The sequence below is a fragment of the Mirounga leonina genome, unplaced genomic scaffold (assembly GCF_011800145.1).
Source record: "Mirounga leonina isolate KUSES-001 unplaced genomic scaffold, KU_Mleo_1.0 Mir_366, whole genome shotgun sequence".
NCBI classification, from domain to species: domain Eukaryota; kingdom Metazoa; phylum Chordata; class Mammalia; order Carnivora; family Phocidae; genus Mirounga; species Mirounga leonina.
Genome location: NW_023270709.1, coordinates 9,800,056 through 9,823,161, shown reverse-complemented (window position 1 = coordinate 9,823,161; position 23,106 = coordinate 9,800,056). Strand labels below are relative to the sequence as shown.

At 37.8% G+C, this 23,106-nt stretch overlaps 1 protein-coding gene and 1 pseudogene across 1 annotated transcript; both read right to left on the bottom strand.

Annotated features, from left to right (window-relative positions):
• Nucleotides 1-3,502: 3,502 nt before the first annotated feature.
• LOC117997557 lies at nucleotides 3,503-3,615 on the bottom strand (annotated as a pseudogene).
• Nucleotides 3,616-4,621: 1,006 nt separating this feature from the next.
• On the bottom strand, nucleotides 4,622-22,871 carry SNRNP48 (small nuclear ribonucleoprotein U11/U12 subunit 48). Its single transcript, XM_035030818.1, has 9 exons — nucleotides 22,677-22,871; nucleotides 18,533-18,646; nucleotides 18,219-18,279; nucleotides 17,311-17,385; nucleotides 13,205-13,393; nucleotides 12,644-12,765; nucleotides 9,044-9,132; nucleotides 8,448-8,612; nucleotides 4,622-5,529 (listed from the first exon to the last, which is right to left on the bottom strand). The coding sequence occupies exons 1-9, from the start codon at nucleotides 22,827-22,829 to the stop codon at nucleotides 5,481-5,483; spliced, it is 1,017 nt and encodes a 338-aa protein (XP_034886709.1). The 5' UTR covers nucleotides 22,830-22,871; the 3' UTR covers nucleotides 4,622-5,480.
• Nucleotides 22,872-23,106: the final 235 nt, after the last annotated feature.

Sequence of the window (23,106 nt, the reverse complement as noted above, 5' to 3'; positions counted from 1 at the left end):
CACTGTTATTCTCAATCTACGGATGAGGACTAGGAGGCGTGGGAAGATCGGTCTGCCCCGGGTCACAGTGAAGAGGCAGACCGTCTTGTATCCATCTCACTCGTCCCGGCGCCCCCTTTGACCAAGGCTACTCCTTCCATTATGTGAAGAATGTGTTACTTACAAGTGTTTCACTTGTATTAAACAGTGTTAGCAATAGCAAACAAAGCCCAGGCCCATGCTTCATCTCTCTGGATTCCTGAAAGCTCCCCGTAATTAGCTTTCTCATTCTAGAAGAGGAATCGTGGCTTGGAGTTGGAGGCACAACACGGGTTAGCAAAGTTCCACGATTATGGGAAAGTAGCTTCGTAAACACAGCGCTCAAGCAACCCAACCCCAAATCCCTTAATTGGTGCCACAAGGTATGATCCTCAGAAGGCAGGACTCTCTGAAGCCTGCAATCTTCCTTAATTTAACATTGTCCAGATGCTGTGTATAGCAACTTTTTATTCTTTTTTTTTTTTTTTTAAGATTTATTTATTCATTTGACAAAGAAAGACACAGAGAGAGCACAAGCAAATGGAGAGGCAGAGGGGGAGGGAGAAGCAGGCTTCCCAGTGAGCTGGGAGCCTGACGCGGGGCTGGATCCCAGGACCTGGAGATCATGACCTGAGCGGAAGGCAACCGCTTAACCATCTGAGCCACCCGGGCACCTAGCAACTTTTTAAACTGGAAGGGCCTCCTGCCTTTTATTACTAAACCAAAGGACTGAAAGTAAGCTTGGAAGTTTAGATTCTATTTTATGGCGGCATCCTTTCTCTTAGGTGACCATACTGAGTTTTTGGATGGGAAACTGACTCAACTTGCTCAGTGAACTTCAGCATAAGCACTGTTCTCCTATGGCAGATTAAAAAACCACACCCACACCCTCTTCAAACGTAGGAGATGGGAGGCAGGAGGACAGAGCAGGTCTGAATTTTTCCTCAGCTGCTTCCAACTTCCTTATGTTGGCTAAGATTCCTCCAAGAATCTGGTATTTAACTGTCAAGCATTCTTGGGGCACCTGGCTGGCTCAGTCGGGTAAGTGTCTGCCTTCGGCTCGGGTCATGATCCCAGGGTCCTGGGATAGAGCCCCGCATCAGGCTCCCTGCTCGGCGGGGAGCCTGCTTCTCCCTCTGCTGCTCCCCCTGCTTCTGCTCTCACTCTCTCTCTCTCTGACAAATAAATAAAATCTTTAAAAAAACATGGGCGCCTGGGTGGCTCAGTTGGTTAAGTGACTGCCTTCGGCTCAGGTCATGATCCTGGAGTCCCGGGATCGAGTCCCGCATCGGGCTCCCTGCTCGGCAGGGAGTCTGCTTCTCCCTCTGACCCTCCTCCCTCTCATGCTCTCTGTCTCTCATTCTCTCTGTCTCAAATAAATAAATAAAATCTTTAAAAAAAAAAAAATCTTTAAAAAAACAAAACTGTCAAGCATTCTTAATTTTAGGAGGTACTGTGAGATTTTGATTTTTATGTCTTCATGTGAAATGTAAAGTTGATCACTGCAATGAACTTTGGTACATAATTAATAGGTATCAAGATACAAAGCAAGTTTATGAATCAGTTTGAATTTAACAAAATGGTGGATGATAAAATGTTCATTTTTTCAGATTTTATGAGGGAGTTCAGAGAACTTGGTGGATATGCAGAGACTGTTATGAAATGGCAGACACTACCATGATATAAGTCCATTCAATTGTCCACAGTTAATAAAAGTTTGTATAGGGATGCCTGGCTGGCTCAGTCGGTGGAACGTGCAACACTTGATCTCAGGGTTGTGAGTATGAGCCCCACGATGGGTGTAGAGATTACTTAAGAAAAATAATAAAATCTTTAAAAAAGTAAAAAAAGAGTCTGTATACTGGTTAAGAGCAGGGGCTCTAATTACAATCTTTGTTGCATTGCTCGTATGACGTTGGGAAAATAATTTAAGCATTTCTATGCCTAAATTTTCTTATCCACAAACATTTATCACCTATATCATTCAAGGAATCATACTAAGCACTTTGGGGATTCAAAGATAATCACACATATTTTACTTTCAAAAAATTTTAAAACCTAGTTGTGGAGACATAAGCAATACGTAAGTATACTGAAAGAGCATGAACCCTGGGGCAAGTCTGCCTAGACTGGGCCTCCAGCTCCACTACTCTCTTTGAGAACTAGAGCAGGTTATTTAGTTCCTTGAAGCTCAGTTTCTTCATTTCTAAAATGGTGAAAATACTAGTCTTTACACCTCAGAGTGTTTCCTAAGAACTAAATATGTTTACTACAAAGAGCTCATCAAAACCACAAAGAGATATCACTTCACACCCATTAGAATGGCTATTACCAAAAACACACACAAAAAACAGCAGAAAATACCAAATGTTGCCGAAGACAGAGAAGAGAGAAAACTGGATCCCTGCTGCATTGCTGCTGGGAATGTAAAATGTACAGACCCGTGGAAAACAGTATGGAGGTTTCTCAAAAAATGAAACCTAGAGTTAACTTATGACCAAGTGATTCCAATTCTAGGTATATATCCACAAGAAGTGGAAACAGGGACTCAAACAGATTTCTGTACAGCCATGTTCACAGTAGTGTTATTCACAATAGCAAAAGTTGTATATGCCCAACAGATGAATGGACGAACAAATATGGAATATACACACAGCCTTAAAAGATGAATTTTTGATACATGCTACAGCATGGATGAATCTTGAAAACACTAAGTAAAATAAGCCAGACACACAATACACACACACAAATATTCTATGATTGCACTTATATGAGGTCCCTAGAATAGTCAAATTCATAGAGACAGAAAGTGGAGTGGTGGTTACCAAGGGCTGGGGGAAGGGGTAAATGAAGAGCTGCTGTATAATGGGTAGAGAGAGATTCAGTTTGGGATGATGAAAACGTTCTGGAAAGGTATAGTGGTGATGGTTGTACAACAGTGTGATTATTAATGCCACTGAACTATACACTCAAAAACAGCTAACTGGTAAATCTTGTTATGTATACTTTATACATATATTAAAAAAAAGCTCAGCCTGCTACACAGTAAGTGCTCAATAAACATTAACTATCCTTAGTGCTTTTAAAAGAGTTCAGCAGAGAAAATTGTTTATGGCCAGTACATCATAAATGTAGGCAAGAAGGTACCATCTGAGATAGGACTTAATAATGGGTAAGACAGATAGCAGTTATAGTACTTATTAATATCAGTATTTTATGAATCAAAAAATTAGATGTTAAGTGACAGGGGCTTGCAAATGCTTTTGCCAAAATTTAAAACGATAAATTGACAACTATTATGCTAGGCATGGGGGTTATATTGATAAAGATATAAAACCTTCTCTCAAAGAGCTCATAATCCAGTGAAGGAGTCTGAAACACAAATAGATAAGCATGGAAAATTAGTATGTGCAAGGATCAAACAAAGCCTCTTATCTAAATCTAAATTTTATTGGATAGTTTGCAGTAGTTGGTCTTAACACTTAAAAATCTATAAAGAACTCTGGTTACATTTTACATCTCATCCTTGCGCAGGGGCCATGCTAATCTTCTCTGTACCCTTCCTAGTTCTAGTACATGTACTGTTGAAGCAAGCACTCTGGTTAGAAGATCTCCTTTTTCCATCTATCCTATTTTTCCTTAGGCCCACCAACCCACTTCTTTCTCTCTTCTACTAAAAATTGAAGTATGCCTTTCAATCTCACTCTTTAGTTTCTTCCACTTGGCAAAATCATTGAAATCACATTGAAAAACAAAATAATAAATTAAGTTACAACATATAGAATTGTAACTTAATTTATTATTTTGTTTTTCAATGTGATTAGTTCAAATGGTTTTGACCTACAAAAGCAGCAATTACACATGGTTCACCATTATGGTAACGCCAAAGTCCTTAAGATTTTTAAATCTGAATTTTATGTATTTAGAAATTAAGTACAACAGCAGTAATAAGACTTCATATTGGCAAGTGAACAGTTGATTTCCAACTTATAAATCTGAGACCTGTTTTTTATACCTAAAGCCTAATAGTCAATCTGATCTAAATCCAGTCAACCTTTCTGTCACGGTCAGTTACTTACTGAAATAATTAAAGTTTCATTTCTACTTGGAACCCACCTTTTAATCTTTACCCTGAGTTTCTAAGATTCAAGATATTGCTATTAGACAGGAGATGATTAACATTTACTGGCCAAGTTTCACCTGAGGGACCTATCATACAACAGAATATAATACAAACAAAAAGGAAGAGAGACAATTGACACACAAAACATGGGTCAATCTCAAAAATACGTGGAGTGGAAGAAGGTACATATTACAGTATTCCATTTATATGAATTCTAAAAAAGATACATCTAATCAACAGCAACAAAAACCAGATCTGTGGTTGCCTAGAGAAACCGGTAAAAAGGGCATATGAGAATTTTTGGGGGTGATAGAAATGTTCTCTATCTTGATCAAGGTGATGACTTCATTGGCTGGGGTGTAAGTCTGTTAAAATTAAATGATATGTATACTTAATATGGGTGCATTTTTTTTTATAAAAACAGTACCTCAATAAAGATGATTTACATAAAAGAAAATGACAGTATACTTTTAATTTTAATTAAAATCTATTTTTAATTAACAAGTGAAAGATGAATACCTTTAAAAAATTAATGTATTGTAGATAACACGAAAGTTTTCTTCGACCACCCTCTCAATCCTGGTTTTCATTCCTCATCTCTCCCATCTATACCTCCTCCCCCAAATAATTACTGTTACGGGTTTGGTATGGGTCCTTCTGAACCTTTAAAAATATATTTACATACATATATGGTCACAGAAAATGTACAGTATTATATTGTACATAAATATAATTTGTATAGATCTTTCTGCAGTTTGCTATTTTCACTTAGCATTATGTTTCTGAGATCTATCCATGTTAATAAAAAGTTTACTTCTTTTAAATCCAATACAATAATCTATTACATGACTATACCATATTTTATTTAAGCAGGCCATTCCCCTTCTGACAGATATTTAGGTTGTTTTTCCCTATTACATTTCACTAGTGTAGTGGTAAGTCAGTAGTTACTGAGGTGGCCACAGGGATTACAGGTTGTGTTCCAAGGGGACGTTAACCTTAGCGGTAAGGTTTAACTTTTTAAAATGAGAATGTATTCATTTATTATTTATATAGTTTAAGTACTGACTTTAATTAAAGAATTTTCTGATACATAAATTATCACAAAGAATGAAACAAAATCTGTAATAGGAAGCAACCATCTATTAAAATACAAGTAAAACAAACTTATAGGACATAAAAGTGTACTCATGGTTTGAAACATAAATACTGAAAATTAATGACCTGAGCACTAAACAAGTCATACAAACATTCTCCTACTCAAAACAATTGTAATTAAAATGTTGTCATACTGGTTATCATGGCATAAGTGTAATTAATACATGCACAAATACCTCATTTATATTTTTTGCTTTCTCCTTTTATGACTATGATGTCTTTCCCCATCCCTGAAATGACAGAAGTGAAAAAAAAAGAACCATTACAAATGATGGACATTTTAATATCAGAACTTTAAAATAGTAATTCACCAGTAATGTACTTCAGAACAAGTTAAAACATGCATTCAGAACTGTTTCCATATATTTTTTTTTTTAAGATTTTATTTATTTATTTGACAGAGAGAGACAGTGAGAGAGGGAACACAAGCAGGGGGGGTGGGAGAGGGAGAAGCAGGCTTCCCACAGAGCAGGGAGCCCGATGCAGGACTCGATCCCAGGACCGTGGCATCATGACCTGAGCCAAAGGTAGACGCTTAGCGACTGAGCCACCCAGGCGCCCCTCAGTACTTTTTTTTAATTAAGTAAGCTCTACACTCAATGTGAAGCTTGAAATCATGACCCCGAGATCAAGAGTCACATGCTCTACCAACTAAGACAGCCAGAAGCCCCAAATAGTAATTTTTTTAAGAGTAAATATGGAAAATGAATCATTAAAACTAAAGGACAAAATGGGGGATAAGCAAAATGAGATTTTTTTTTTTAATTGCATTTTGGAGTTTTGCTTTAAAATTAACTTCGACGGGGGAAATCGGAGGGGTAGATGAACCACGAGAGACGATGGACTCTGAAAAACAAACTGAGGGTTCTAGAGGGGAGGGGGGTGGGAGGATGGGTTAGCCTGGTGGTGGGTATTGAGGAGGGCACATTCTGCATGGAGCACTGGGTGTTATGCACAAACAATGAATCATGGAACGCTACATCTAAAACTAATGATGTAATGTATGGGGATTAACATAAGAATAAAAAAAATAATAAATAAAAAAAATAAAATTAACTTCGAATATATATACATGAGGACCAGAGAATTCATTCCAAATAAAATATTAAAGTCACAGACAGAATTCACAAATTGTCTGATATCCTTATGCTGGTTCCTATCAACTCCATACAATTCATTCCACCTCAGGCGTGGATATCAAAGATCAGCCCTGCACTTTTGAGAAGTATTTCCTACTAATACTATTTAAACTCTAAATATATCCTCTTTAAAGGCAAATTATTTCATGTTTACATTTGAGGCTGTCTAACGTCTTTAAGTCAATAAAAATTGATCAGAGATGCCAAAAATTACTCAAATGGAAGAAGCATTAACAAACCAGAAAGAAGTAAAAGCACAATAATTCTGATAACTAAGTTAATTTGTGTATAATTATTACAAAATATCATTCATTATATGAATCAAAAGGGATTACAAAGCAAATACTTCATTTTTATAAGAGGACTAAATCATAGCTAGCTTTAAACCTACGAACTAAATGACAGTAAGATGAGCAAAATTAAAAAGCATTACTAATTCCTGATCACCAGTGGCCCGGAGAGGGACAAGATATCATTTGAGAAGCTGTTACTAGACAAATACTGTGCGTATACTACTAAATCAGACATGGACTTGCCTTCAAGGAGCTCAGTCTAGGAGGGAGAGTAATAACTTAAGTTCAATAAAATATACATGGTGGGCGGAGTGCTGACAAAATCGGAAAGGTCAGATCTGCCTCAATGAGTGAAAAGAGGTTTCATGGAAATGACTAAGCTGGGTCTTAAAAGACCAAGCAGGCTTTAAAAAAATAAAAATTAGGCAGCAGAACCTGACACAGAAAGGCATAAATGTGGCCCAGGATAGATGAGGAACTGTAAGTAATTAGGCTAGCTAAAGCATAGTTCAGTATTTCATGGGGTAGTGGCAAAATACAAGGATGGGGAGCCAAGAGCCCTGATCCTGGAGGTCTTGGGAGCCATTCTCAACAATGTGGATTTTGCCCCTGAAGAATTTTAAGAGTGAAAATTCACTCAGGCAGTAAAGTAGGGATGACTCCATATGGGACAAGCTTACAGGTGGTTAGAACAATTAGGAAAACTATCATTTCCCAGGTGGACAGCAGTAAGGATAGAGACGAGGAGGTGCATGTAAAGGTATCTTCAGGTACAACTGATAGCAATTAGGAACTAACCAGAGGGTAGGAATAAAAAAGAAGCAACTAAAATAACTCCATGATTTCTGGCTTAGGTGGACAGATGATGGTCATCCCATTAACCAGAATAGGAATGCTGGGGAAAGAGGGTCAGTATGAAAAAGAGATAGTTCAGTTAGAGACCTAACACTGAGATCCAGGTAGATGCCCCATAAGCAGCTGGACTACTGGAATAGATCACAATTGATTTAAATTTATTATTTTAGTATTAGTTCATATCTTTCCTGCTGTCAAAATTCTTTTTTTTTTTTTTTAAGATTTTATTTATTTATTTGACAGAGAGAGACACAGCAAGAGAGGGAACACAAGCAGGGGGAGTGGGAGAGGGAGAAGCAGGCTTCCCACGGAGCAGGGAGCCCGATGAGGGGCTTGATCCTAGGGTCATGACCTGAGCCGAAGACAGACGCCTAACGACTGAGTCACCCAGGTGCCCCTCCAGCTGTCAAAATTCTATCAGCGATGTTAACAAGGGCAAAACTGACTTGACATTAAACTTTGGATGTCTCTCTGACCCTACAGACTCTTTAACTCAGGAATTAGCAGGAGAAAGAAATGACAAGAAAAAGGAGGGAGGAAGGAGCAGAAAAAAGAGATGTAGGCAAACACCTTGCTAACAGAGTTAACTTCCTACCTAGACATTACTTCCCTATGTCCTGGCTAGGAAACAAGGAGTAAAAGAGGGAAACCCACATCGAATCAGGCATATAGAGAACTATGCCACCAGAGCTATGGTTACTTGAACTGAAATCAAATGATAAGAATTCTCATCAAAAACTTACTCTCCTTACTGTAATTTACTCTTACAATCCATTTTCTCAACATTGTCTACAACAGAAGAATCTATCTACTTTTCAAGAGTAAACAATTCAACATCAGATGATGCAGTGTTAGACTTACCTGTCTTTCCTTCTTCTCGAATCCCAGTTTTTATCCTTATCTTTATTTCTTTTTCGTTTATGTGGGCTCCTACTCCGATCCTTTCTACGTCGTGAATACTCAGCATCCAAATAACTTCCACCAGACTGCCGTGAATCTACTGAAGCTGATCGCCTTTCTTCATTCCTGAAATAGGAATGGAGAATAGGAATGGAGGAATAGGAATACAGAACAGTTAGTTTTAACCACGAGTCTCCACCAAACACACAGACAAACTAGCTTAAAGTTGAATATTCTATATCAGAACAATGATAGAGTCGATATAAATAGGTATAAACTTATATTCTATATGAGAGGGCAAAGAAATATAGCTCTTACATGTTTTACCTCTTTACTATTTCACTAATATATTTGTCTCTCCAAAATTGTCAAAGAGCAATGTCAACAGAAAAACTCTGCTATAATAATCTTGAGCAATGACAACATAGAACAACTTAAGCATTTTAATGAATTATGGTGTGCTATTATTAATGGTCTTGGAAACGCTAAAATTTAGTTAAATAATAATGTAACAGATTAAAAAGAGAATATTTTCACCGGTAAACACCATGACATACTTTTCAGCATCATCCTCTGCTCTTTCCTGCTCTTCTTGCCAATGACTACTGAGTTCTTCCATGTGCACATTTATGACATCACGAATCACCTCAGGAGAGATAAGCACCCAATTTCAGATAAGATTTTTTCAAAAAATTATATAAAGCTAGAAAAATCACTGTTAACAATCATCCAAATATTTGGATCACAGAATGGACTGTGGGACATGAGCAGTTTGGAGAACATAAAAAAGTCAATGGTCAAACTGGAATATGAATGGTAGATGAAAGTACAATAATTATTGATAAACTTGTTGGTCAATCCCTATATTGTGATTATGGTAGGAAAACTATCCCTATTCTTAAGATATACTTAGTATTTAGCAACAAAAAATCATGGGGTATGTAACTTACTCTCAAATAGTTTAGAAAAAAATGAGATCAAAAGAGAAAAATGTACAGATAGAGAGCACAAATGACAAGCAAATGGGACAAAATGTTAACAACAGGTGATCTGGGTAAAGGATTTTCAATTCTTTGTACTATTTTTAGTTTTGCAACTTATTTGTATATTTGAGATTATTTACAAATAAAATTTTTTTTAATTTTATAATTAAGTCAAGATGACAAAATATGAAACATTCTAGTCACTTCACAGATACTTTTCTAAGAGACTATATAAATCCCTTACATCTAAGAGCCACTTGGAAGTTTTTTCTTTCCAATTTATCCATGCAGTCGAGCATAGGGCTGTTCAACCGGGAGGCACAGATGAAACTAAAATAGCTTACACTTCCCTCATGCCTAATTAGGAAATGTTTTTTTTTTTTTTTTAAAGATTTTATTTATTTATTTGTCAGAGAGAGAGACAGAACACAAGCAGGGGGAGAAGCAGGCAGAGGGAGAAGCAGGCTCCCTGCTGAGCAAGGAGCCCGATGTGGGACTCGATCCCAGGACCCTGGGATCATGACCTGAGCCGAAGGCAGCCGCTTAACCAACTGAGCCACCCAGGCGTCCCTAATTAGGAAATGTTTTAAGAAGGTACAGGGGATAACTGAATTTAAATTAAAAAAAAAAAAAGGGTTCCTGGGTGGCTCAGTCAGTTAAGCGTCTGCCTTCAGCTCAGGTCATGATCCCAGGGTCCTGGGATCGAGTCCTCCATCAGGGTCTCTGCTCAGTGGCAAGTCTGCTTCTCCCTCTACCCACTCCCAACCCCCCCGCTCGTGATCTCTCTCAGATAGATAGATAGATAGACAGACAGACAGACAAATAGTTAGTAGGTACAGGGGACAAGGGACAATCTCAAAGACACACACTACATAGTTCAGGACTGAGTTTCTCCCCACTTTAAGGAAACTTTCAAAGGCTCCCAAAGTAAAATGGAACAATGTCCAAAATCCTTAATAGAGCCTTTGAAACCTTTCATGATTTTACTACATCATGTAATTGAAACCAGCCTTATCTCTTACTGGATAGTTCAAAAACCCTAAGCTCTAGGCACCTTGGATTACTGATGGGTCTCTGGAAAACTCCTGCACTTTTATATATTTATATTAGGAATGCTAGCCCTTCGACCTGGAATATCCTTATCCACCATTTCCCCTCCTCTACCATATTCTCTTGTGAAAATCTAAGACATGTGACATGAGTCACACACACACCTAAATTCCCACTCTCAGCTCTAGCACTTCCAGAGTAGCCCAACATGACTCCAGACTAGTAGTAGCTCTACATGAGCTCCACGAGGCCCGAATGTTACTGGATAGTTTCCAGGTTCACCACATAGGAAAGGGCCTATGAACAGACATTCTTTACTGTTCCTGCTTCTCCCTTTCCTTCGAATGCTATCTTCTCTATAAAGCCTATACCAATCTTATCTTTTAAAAAGAATCACTCCTTTCTCCCACATATTTTGATCTCACTTTATTTTAGCACTTAACACAATCTGTATTTTGAAAGATGTTTCACTTGTTAAACTATACTAAGCTCCTCGTGGGTGGGGGCTGTGTGCCATTTATCCTTACCTACCCAATAGCAGTGTTATGCATAGTAAGTATAGAAGGTAATAAATTTTTTTCTAAAATTTGACAAAGTTTAGGTTCTAGTCCAAAGCAAACAAAAATTATAGAGGATATGAATGAAGCTAGAAAGAGATAAGATGTTGAAAAAGCCATGACCACAAATATGATAAATCACTGAAAGATTTGTAAACACTGAAGTTTTTACAGATGAAAGGTATTTCGCATCTGCTTCCAAAATTATCAGTGTGGAGGAAGGAGAAAGTAGGAGGTAGTGTAAGTATAAATAAAATGACAAAGCCATATGTTGATAATTGTTGAGGCTGAGTGACAGGGACAAAAGGGTTCATTAGACTATTCCATTCACTTTAGTCTATGTTTGAATATTTCCATAATAAAAACTTAACCATAAAATTGTGAAGAACACTAGCAGCAACACTTACCCTTGATTACAAGGAATGAAACTAGAGAAGAAACTACTGATGAACCATCAAGTATTTGAGGGACTGTAAGAATACTTAGGTAGTTATGACATGGTCCCAGACCTCTACTGCAAGAGTTAAGTCTAGAACATATACTTTAATTGTAAAAAGAACAGCATAAGATTTAAGTACTAAGCTATGTGGTACAGAGAACATAAAAGCAATCAACCAGTGAATGGCTGGGTCAACTAGCCCCTCATGGAGACAGTGGGCCTTAAACTTATCAAGATTTAAAAGAGACACGACAAAGAGCATTTTCAGGTGAGCAAACAACATGTCATTTGGATACAAAGACAAGAGTAAATGTGTGTAATCAGATATAGTTTAAGAGACATACTTGACTAAACCAAAAGAAACTATCCGATAAAATGAAGCCAGATTATGGACAGTCTTAGAAAACATAGAGAGAAGTAAGAAAATAATGTGGTAAGAATTTAGAGATTCAATGAGGAAATTATGTGTAGAGTCTGGGCAAGGTAATTCATGTACCAAAAAATTCATCAGCTCTATCCACTAAAGGAAGTCTGAAAATAAGTCTAGATATAGATCAAGAGATTAATATATAAATAATTTGTGCCAGATATTTTTTAAGCCCAAATATTTAACAGAGTGCATAAAAGCATGCTAAAACTTCTGTAAGGAAAAGACAAAGGCTATCTGTTGACCAATTTCTGTGTCCACATGCATTCTCAATCAATTCTTACAACAACCCTACAAAGTCTACATAAAATGTATAAAATGAGAAATGTTGATACTTAAAATGCTCAAATAAGTTGTTCAAGTCAAACAGCCAATGATAAACAGCAGGATCAAAACTCTAACACAGGTCTAAGGCCAAAATCTATGCTTTTATCATGATGTAATGCTACTTTCTCAAAAGCAGGTATTTTTTTAAGATTGTACAGCCTCTTTACATAAGATTTTTGTACCCTGAAAAGCCTTTGCCTGGCACAGTGGATCTGAAAGGAATGGAGCAAATACAAATCAGGTGTGGCCGCCTTGAAGATACCTTCTTTTAGATAACCTCTAAGGAACTGTGGAAATCCATACAGCAGACTTAGAAAACTTCTAAGGGAAATTTCTGTTCTCAACTAAGCTCTAAAAGATTATATAAAACTTACCTCAGTATACGATTTCTTGGTTATGTGAACATTCTTAGCTCTATAGGACTGGCGTCTTCTTTTATAATCTCTCACTTCTGCCAGGATTTCAAGGTAAGATTTTGGACTTTTTCGACTATTATCTAATAAAAGAATAAAATAAAATTATTATATCCTTGGAAGCTTTTAAATTCTTATGAATTAGCAGGAAGAAAGACCACAATCGTCCCGTATTTCAACACGTTTTCCTGCATCTAAAAACATCCTAAAAATTCTATATTATAGAAATAGGCTGTTTAATATCATTCCTTTTCTCTAACCGTTAGTTGAACCTAAGATTGTTAAGTACAAAGATTAAAGGACCAGCACAGCTGTAACAATCTTACAGAAGGAAGGTACGCTTAATGTAAGTCAGAGAGCAAAATTTCATGCACGGAGTAAATATCTTAACATGTATGTGAATATCAGATAATGCAAAACCATCCTATTCCAATTCAAAGTGGTCTGACAACTAAATCTTAGTAACACACAAAGAATGAAATGACAATTAAGAAATATAAAATTATGACATTCGTCTCAAACCTTGATTGACTTTGGCAGCCAAGTCTACAAAGAGATCACTGTCATTTTCAATAATCTGTGAATCAGAGCGCTTTTTCTTCGTCTCCTCCATTACAAAATCATAGAGGGCAAGACGATCAGCTTGGGTTAAATCACAAACACACCGTTTGTGATTCAGAGGAACTTCAACAGGTAATGAAGAATAAATCCCTAAAGTAAAAATAAAACCACAAGAATAAAAAATACATGAAGCATTGTGGACTTAAAATCTCCTTATCTTTAAACATGCGCTGTAATAATGCAACATTAACACAGTTGTTTTCATAGTAATCCCTTAATATACAAAATATCCATGTGATAAATGGTAAACAGTGATTTTATCCTCAATGCTATATCCACAGAAAGGATGTGGATGTTTACTATTTTCTCCAACAATGTTAGGACAGATCCCATGAAGGCAGGCAGTAATAACCATGAGATAATTTGCTCATAAGAAAACATTCTGGGTAACAATTTTTGAAAGGCTACCAATATTATAGAAGTAGATTATTAACTTTCTTTCTGTTTATATGCTTTTCCCCATAAAAGCTGGGGGAAAATCGCTTTCAAGAGGTAATACACATTGTAGTCCCTCTGAAAATAAATTATGGAAATATGAAAAATGGGTAAAAAATGTCTTTTTTATATGAGACATCAAGTTAGGTGTTCATTATTCAAAATATACCCCACTTGTACAATGACTCAGAGCTAGGGACCAAAACACAATTACTTAAGTAGCAGAAACCCCAAACTTTCCCAGACCAGAGAGAGATTAAACTGAGACTAAATTTTTAATTTTCTGAAGAAGCATTTTGGCATAACCGAATTAATTTTAAAAGTTAACAGGAGTGCCCCCCCAAAAGTCACAGAACTTTCTAAAATCTGCTCATTAATGAAAGAAAGTAAATACAATACCTTGATATGATGTTTATTAAACACTGAAGAAAATTTTTGTTTTGAGATTCAAATTTTCTCAAAGAAATAAAAAAATTATTGTAACTGTAAATAAAGCAATTGTTTTAAAACAATTCTTTCTAACCTTCATTATTCACTGATGCAAACAATGAACAGGAGCCACTAATGTTTCCTAGGTTACCCTAAAATAATAACTCTGGTTCACAGAACAAGATAAGATCAGTAGCTCTTCCCAGATACTTTTATTTGATAAATCTAACCTCACTGGCTTCCTAGGTAAAGAGGCAAAAGAAAAATTAAAATAAGAGCAAACTATGAACTAAGCACTACAACACAAAAAAAAGAGGTGACTTTACATTTGTCTACAAATTAAGAGGAGTGCCACATTGAATATGAGTTCATGAATAGCCATGGATAACAATACATGGTCATTTGTATTAGTCGAAGGGTTCTGAATTAGTGGAGAAGGGCTTCCTTTCAAGTCAATCAATTTCACTCTAATTCTAGTAGACAGTAGGAAAAGCCTTTTTATGCAGGCAGGTATTAAAACATTTAACTTGGTACTATAAAAATGAGTTAGCTTTGACAAGCCTAATTCCTTTGAATATAGGCTATAAAAAGCTGGGAGAAAAATACAAAGATTAGAAAACACTGATACATTATAAACAAGCTCCACATAAACCTTTGCCTGTTACTTTTAGACAAAGAAATATAATTTCCTCCTTAAAATATTCTGGAGTTGTCTTTATTCATCTTAAATTTCTGTATGGTCAAGATTGATACTTAAATTCCTTGAAATTCAACTAAAATTCCAAAGACTATAATATTGTGACAGTGGTTAAGATGAAGTTTAGAAATTTGAGTGATACTTTTAAAAGGATATCATTTGCAAAAAGGATACTGCATATCTTTAAATAAGGAGTATATTCAGGTTCCTAATTCCTCTTTATACTCACCCCAATTACTGAAAAAGAAAAAGTACAGGAAAAGTTAAACAACAAACTGCATTCAAATCATTGAGAACATAGATATTTCCGACAAAAAAAAAAAAAAAGGATAAACACAAATAAGCTGACATTTCCATAAAAAGTAAATTTTCAAACATAAGCTTCTATATGATTTAAAAGTATATCTGAATGTGCTGTAATCATATTAAATTCTGTGATCCTCTACTTTTTTTGTAGTAGCTTTTTTAAAACTGTGGTAAAATATACATTACATAAAATGTACCATTTAACCATTTTTAAGTGTACAGCTCAGTGGCATTAAGTACATTACAGTGTTTTGCAACCATCACCTCTTTCCATCTCCAGAACTTTTTCATCACCCAAACTGAAACTCTAACCTAGCTTTTTAGTAACTCTGATCCTTTCTTTTTAGTCACCTTTGCCACGACAGAGCATCTTAAACATATGACATATAATATTAAATATTCATAAAAAGTACTGGTTCAAAGCTACAAATTCAGAATTTTACAGAGAATTCATACAGAGTCAATTTCCAAACATCATAGAAAAAGAAGTTAAGGCCCATGGAGGTAAAAATGACTTGCCCAAGTCTCACAAGTGGTAAGAACAGATTAGGCCTAGAACCATTCTACTTGGGTCTCTTGAGGGTTCTTTAGTATAATGCACTGATCTTCAAATCATGGCCATGATTCAAATATATGTCATGAAACTGAAGTACAGCAAATAATACTGAAGGAAAAAGATAAACCGCTAAACATAAAATGACTGTTTATGATTAAAATTAGCATCTTGGTTATAAAATTAACCAAGGTAATTATATCTGAAAATAAGTAAGTAGATCTAATGGTTGTTTCAAGCTTTCACAAAGGTTAATGAATTGAGAATTCTATACACTGAGTGGAGACCTGGTATGAGTGATGAAATGGAAACATAAATATAACTCATCAAAAACTTATAATTTAGTACATGACAAACAAAATATTAATTAAATGGAAAATGTAAAATTGCTCATGTTAGTCATTCTTCCTTCAAAGTAAATAAATCAGTAAGATAGTAAAAGAGATTCTTGTTCTGGGCTATAAGATCTTAAAATGTCTAGACAAAAGTGGGCCACAAAAATAAGGTCCATTGAGAAACTGTAGAACTCTATACAAGATGAAAAAAAGTTTTAAAAAGAGGGTCACAGATCATATAACAAAATTCTCAAGGTAAATCTTAGTTTAAGAGAGTGCCAAAACAAAATAAAAGTTCCTCTTAACTTTCTACTGAAGGAACTATTTATTCAAAGTAATTCTTTGCTTTTGTAAAGAACTAAACTCAAGGTCCAAATCTACCTTATTACTTAGCCATATAAATAAAAAAAACCTTGAGAACATTCTCTAAATTACATATATAAAATTCTCACCCATTTCATTATCTTTATATCGCTTTCTATACATTAACGTGCTTAGAAATTAAATTGCTTAGACATAAGCAGCCAATTATTAGAGCCCGGGCTAGTTTAGCATTAATTATCTCCGTTACCCCAAACAACAATACAAGACAGTTTTATACTACAGACAAGGAAACAAAACCCCTCAGAAAAACTGTCATTTGTACCAGGCCAAGCAACTAGTTTCTTTCTTTAAAGGAGGCTTACACAAACCAGAACAAAGAACAGTACTAATAATAGCAAGCAGTGAGTAGGTACAAATTTGAAGTTTGTGGTATTCTTCGACTTAATTATAAGAGATAATAATGAATATATTTGATCAGTGATTCCTAGTCCATAAATTCCACTGAAATGTAGTTTCTATCAGAAAACAGAATAACTCAGTTCAGAGTATATACCAAATCCAAAATTTGGTTCTCAATCCACTGTGGCTATTACTAAGCCCCTAGCAAAGAAGTGTGAATCAATTTTTGTGTGCCTCTATTTCTTCACCTAATATGGAAGGGAAAATAGTTGTCCAGCCTATGTCAATGCTTTATGAAAGAGAAATGAATACATAAAAGAGCTATGAAGAAAGAATCTCTGCTGTATTTGAGCAGAAAATATCTACCAAATGAAGCTGACACCAAACACATTGGTCTAGTGTTAAATATAAAATGTAACTTTTCCCATGCAACTGTTTCCACAAGATTTTTCTTAAAAATTAGTAACAAATGCTTATGGGACAAAAATAGTTTAAATCATTAATTAGCTCAAACTATGATGCCACTTACTTTGACTATAACAATCACCATCTTTTCCAACTGCAGTTCTAGCCTGTTTAATTATCTGGAATTGTGAGTCCTTATCTGTCAAAAAAAAGCACCCATAAATACAATATGAATCATCAGTGTCCACAATCAAATTATTAACTTGTTTCCAATCCAAGCTCTTTGGGCACACTGACAAACCTCCAGAATCTGAAAAGTGGAAAAAACCTACACTGCTGCCTAGGTAATCTGAATGCAGAATTCTTTCAGATCTAGCTAGAGCCCAGTGAGTAACTAGATTTCAGGTAGTTTAGAAAACGTTATCATCAGGCATGCTGCAGTAGCTGCTGCAAATTTTAGCAACTAATAACAGCTACCATGTTTTGAATCCAGCTAAGTGTCAGGGACTATTCTAAGCATTTTACATATACTATATCATTTAATCCTCACAAAAGTGCTATTATCATCATCCCCCATTTTACGAAGAAATGTAAGCAACAAAAAGGTATAACTACTTGCTAAAAGTCACAAATCTACTAGTGACAAAACCAGGAGTTGAATCAGGGCATTGATTCCAGAGCCTGGAATTTTAACCTCCACATATGCTGTGAACACTTGGAACACATTTCCATCCTCAGTTTGTAAACTGTGTTGTATGGCCAGATTTTTGTTATATTCAAGAAAGAAGGTATCTGTCTTACTGTACAAAGCTTTGGAGGTTTTCACTGCCTATTAATGTAAGCCTGGTCTCTAAATTCCAGATTAAGCAAACTAGTTTCACTGTACATTAATTAATCCTACATTCTCTTAAGGTACGAAATGTCTTTCTTAATCACAAGCACACTTATAAAGTCCATTCTTTTGATAATTCAAAAATGAAATATCAATGCCTATACTATTTTTAAATTATAATCTATTAAATTAATACTTACTTAGAGTAATTGAAGGTATCTTCACATTCTCATAGAAAAAATCAGAATTATACATTTGATCCTAAACAGTAAAAACAAAAAAGTTAGTATTCGTGAGTAACCAATAATTGACTATTTTAAGATTTGACATGAACCAACAAGAGATTACTATCACTTAAATATTTCTTACAAAAATTTGCGCAATTAGGCAAATACCATTCTACCTCACAAATGACTAGTATTTTATGTCAGAAAACTTTACACTATACCTTCCAAATATTCTGAATTTATTCACGCATGAATTACATGACATATACATCATAAATATATGGTACCTCTTCTTCTTTGGTATAGCCCAGTTTCCTCAATCTGCAAGACACCATGTGCTTTGCTAAAGATGATTTAGGCATGTGATGATTGGAATCATAGGGACATATCACAACTTCATCCTATAAAAAAGAAAGAGAAGCAAAGAAAAAAGAAACATTTGTTTTTTAAAAGATTTATTTATGTGAGAGAGAGAAAGACAGCACATGTGCAGGGCAGAGGGAGAGAATCTCAAGCGAACTCCCTGCTGAGCACTGAACCCAGGTGGGGCTGGCCCCCAAGACCCATGAGATCCTGAGCTGAAGCAAAACCAAGAGTCAGACACTTAACCAACTGAGCCACCCAGGCACCCCACGGGAACATAATATTCAAATGATTATACCATTAAATGTTTACTACTTGATTAAGTAGTACTATCCATTTATCTCCTTTCTGGAGGCCTCTTTCCCAACCCCGTGTGATGTACGTGCAAATTAAAACAAAAAAAACCAAAAAACTTCCCTCAATCTCTCTCTCCTTTATAGTCCCCTCTCCACCGCTTCAAAGCCCAACACTTTAAACGATTTGTTTACAAACTACCAGTCAGTAGGTCACTAACAATCTTCTTGCTAAAGAAAATGTGTCAGGGGCGCCTGGGTGGCTCAGTCGTTAAGCTCTGCCTTCGGCTCAGGTCATGATCCCAGGGTCCTGGGATCGAGCCCCACATCGGGCTCCCTGCTCGGCGGGAAGCCTGCTTCTCCCTCTCCCACTCCCCCTGCTTGTGTTCCTGCTCTCGCTATCTCTCTCTCTGTCAAATAAATAAATAAAATCTTTAAAAAAAAAAAAAAAGAAAATGTGTCAAAACACATGTCAGACTCTTTAAAACATTTGAACTCTTCAAAGGTCACAATCCAATTGTCCATTTCTGTCATCCGGATACAGTCTTCATGTTCTACCTCTCTAGTTCTTCTACTTGGTCTTCTCTCAAGATGTCTTCCTTGTTCTACCTGTACCCCTTTAAATGTTGATGCTTCACATAAGTCAAACCAGTGACCTTTTGCCATTTGATATACACTGACTGGAAAATCTCATGGCTTTAATTTTCACTATAGAGAAAAGGCTCCCCAAATTTATATCTTTAGACCTTGTTCTCTTTTGAGTACCTTATACAAAAAAACCCTAACAATTCAATATAACAAAAATAAATTCATTATATTCATGGTCACCTGACCCCAAACATGTTCCTCTTATGTCTCCCAGTTTCAATAAAAGGTCCCATTTCCTCACACAGAAAATCACCTCTTCTTCCTCGTCATTGACATCTAATCAATTACCCAGTCCTTTTTACTCCTAAGTAACTCTGAAATCCCTCCACATAATCCATCCTCACTGTTACTTCCCCACTTCGGGACATCAGCATCGTTCTCCTGGATTACAACAGCCATTGCCTAACTGCTCTGCTTCTAGACCTGTTGTCCTTCCCATTCTCCACTCTGTGGCTACTCTGAATCCCAGGTCTGCCACTTACTATATGAACTTGGTCAAGGTATTTTACCTTTCTTTGCCTCAGTTTCCTTATCTATAAAATGGGTATAATAGGACTTTTCTCACAGAGCTATTGTGAAGATTAAATAAATTATACATGAGTTTATACACATAAAGCAATTCAAACAGAGCCTGGTACATAGCAAGTGTTCAAATGTAATCAATTATTAGTTTATTTTTTTTAAAGATTTATTTATTTATTTATTTGAAAGAGAGAGAATGAGAGAGAGCACATGAGAGGGGGGAGGGTCAGAGGGAGAAGCAGACCCCCGCTGAGCAGGAAGCCCAATGCGGGACTCGATCCCGGGACTCCAGGATCATGACCTGAGCCGAAGGCAGTCGCTTAACCAACTGAGCCACCCAGGCGCCCCCAATTATTAGTTTATTAAAAGGCAAACAGGATGATATAGTCTGGCTTAAAGTACTTCCATGCTTCCCCATTGCCCTCATTTAAAAACAACAACAAAAAAATCCAGATTCTTTAATACGGCTGACACAAGGACCTTTAAGATCTGGATCCTTCCCACCATCAGTCCCCTTCTTCTCTACAGCCTATGCTTGGCTATCTATCCTTAACCACCTTAGGTTTCCTGATCTGGTCACACCCTTTTGTATGGACTTCCCCTACCGCTGATGCTTCACCTAGCTAATTCAGCCACTGTTACCAGCTTAGAATTCACTTTATCCAGGAAGTCTCTACTGTCCTACCAGAGCCTATAATAAACAGCTATTCCACCCTTCACAGACTTTATCACATTATAATGTAGGCTGATTTCTCTGGATTTCCCCTCAACTACAACCAGACGGCAAGCTCTGTGTTAGAACCTGTGACTGCTGTTCACTAAACTTCAGTATTAAAACACTCTAGCAGAAAAGCGAGGCTTCGTTAACTATGTGGACCGCACCTATTCCAGGAATGATGGATGTCACGTACCGGGATTTTGAAACTAGTCACTCTCTTGAATATCAGACGTTGGTTCTGTAACATTTTGATGTACACTCACAGCTATTTGTCATAATTTTGGAATTTTACAAAGAAGTTTTAGAGAGGCAGCATAGCAATTAAACACAGAGATTCTCAGGAGCCAGAATGCCCAGGTTCAAAATCCCAATTGCTATTTACGAGCAGTGTGTCCTTGGGCAAATTACCACCTCTCTGGGTTTGTCCTCTCATTTATAAAATGTGGCTAACAGTACTCATTCGGTACTTGTAAGTATTAAACGAGGTAACTAAGGTATAGTCAGTGGCATAAGCAAAGTGCCATTTAAGTGTTAATACGAGAAATTTCAGGTTATTACGATGCTGAGTAAACAGTGTTAAGGGCATGGTAGGCCCCACTCAATAGAATTCACAGCTTCAAACACCGCTCTAAACAAATTTTAAAATTTCCACGACGCCTTTAACACAATAAATGTGAATTGTTTGTGTATAAATCAAATATGCCTTAGGTGTCTTCAGGGAATCAGGCATGTAATCTAAACCTGGGAGAAATTATTACTGCGTGATGAACCCAGAAAGAGCATTAGAGATCATGAATTATCCCACACTGAAGCGCTTCTCTTCCCCATCCCCCCAAATGAACAAACCAAAAAAATCAGGATTGTTCATTCTAATACACCTACCTACATTTTTTTTTAAAGATTTTATTTATTTGACAGAGAGAAAGACAGCTAGAGAGGGAACTCAAGCAGGGGGAGTGGGAGAGGGAGAAGCAGGCTTCCCGCTGAGCAGGGAGCCTGATGCGGGGCTCGATCCCAGGACCCTGGGATCATGACCTGAGCCGAAGGCAGATGCTTAACGACTGAGCCACCCAGGCGCCCCTAAAAGTTAAATTTCAAGTAACGTGGAAGAATGGTCACTTCCACTCTGGGTGCAAATTAAATTCTTTTTTTTTTTTTTTTAAAGATTTTATTTATTTATTTGACAGAGAGAGAGGCAGCGAGAGAGGGAACTCAAGCAGGGGGAGTGGGAGAGGGAGAAGCGGGCCTCCCGCTGAGCAGGGAGCCCGATGCGGGGCTCGATCCCAGGACCCTGGGACCATGACCTGAGCCGAAGGCAGACGCTTAACAACTGAGCCACCCAGGCGCCCCTACCTACATTTTTTTTAAAGCAATTCTAATGTTCAAAAGAGTTGTTAGTCACCATCTCTCAGTGATACCCTCTAATAATCCTAGAATCAATGCTGTCCCCGTCAGAAGTGTAGAATTTTAAGGCGGAAAAAGGAGAACTGAACTCCCAAGCTCTCTTGACGCCGAATCTGGTGCAACTGCTGTATCCATGTGACAGATGACAAAGCAAACGGGCAACACGTCTGCTAGCAGCACTCTGAGGCCGATTCACCTATTTTCTAATAAACCCCAGACCTGCCACCCCTCCTCACCCACCGCAGTTTTACCTTCTCCCCGAACCGAAGTTCCGCGGAAGGAGCGGCGGGCGCCGAGCGCTCCGAAGGCCCCCCGCGCGCCCCACCCGAGGCCCGCAGGCGTCAAGGGCGCCCCAGGCCGGGTCCCCGGCGCCCACCACGGCTCTGCAGACGGGCGGGGGCTCCCACGCGGATTCCTCCCCCGCCACAGAAGACCGCAGGCTGAGGGCCCCCAAAAGGACCCGGCGCGCAAGCCCCCATTCACCTCTGCCGCCTCCTCCCCGGGGTCCAGCCGATCCAGGCTCCAGCCCAGGGACGCCGTCACCTCCTCCAGCGTCCGGCAGCAGCTCTCCACGAACCCGCTAAGCTCCTGCTGCAGCCGCCGCCGTTCCTCCACCGGGGGCGGCTCGCCCTCCATGGCCGCGCCCGACCCGCCAGAAAAGAGCAGCCGAACCGGCGGCGCCGCGCGCGGGCCTCTGGGAGCTGTGGGCGGGACCAGGCCGCCACGTGACTGGAACCGCCTATAGGGAAAGGCCCGGGAAGGGCGGGAGCCGTCATTTTGAGAGGTGTTCCGGGTGTCTTCCAGGAGTCGCTGCTGGCGCAACTGCTCCCCGGTGCGTTTGCGCCTGGGCTTCCCTGAACTGCATTCCCTCCCGCCCCCACAACTTTTTAAAGAAATGGTTTATGTCGCCCTT

Excerpts from the sequence above, each read along its gene's own strand:
- SNRNP48 (XM_035030818.1), bottom strand. The coding sequence starts at position 22,829 with ATGGAGGGCGAGCCGCCCCCGGTGGAGGAACGGCGGCGGCTGCAGCAG. Across the intron at positions 18,647-22,676 it reads CCGGGGAGGAGGCGGCAGAG|GATGAAGTTGTGATATGTCC; the intron begins GTGAATGGGGGC and ends TCTTTTTTATAG. Across the intron at positions 13,394-17,310 it reads TGGTGATTGTTATAGTCAAA|GGATTTATTCTTCATTACCT; the intron begins GTAAGTGGCATC and ends TTTTTACTTTAG.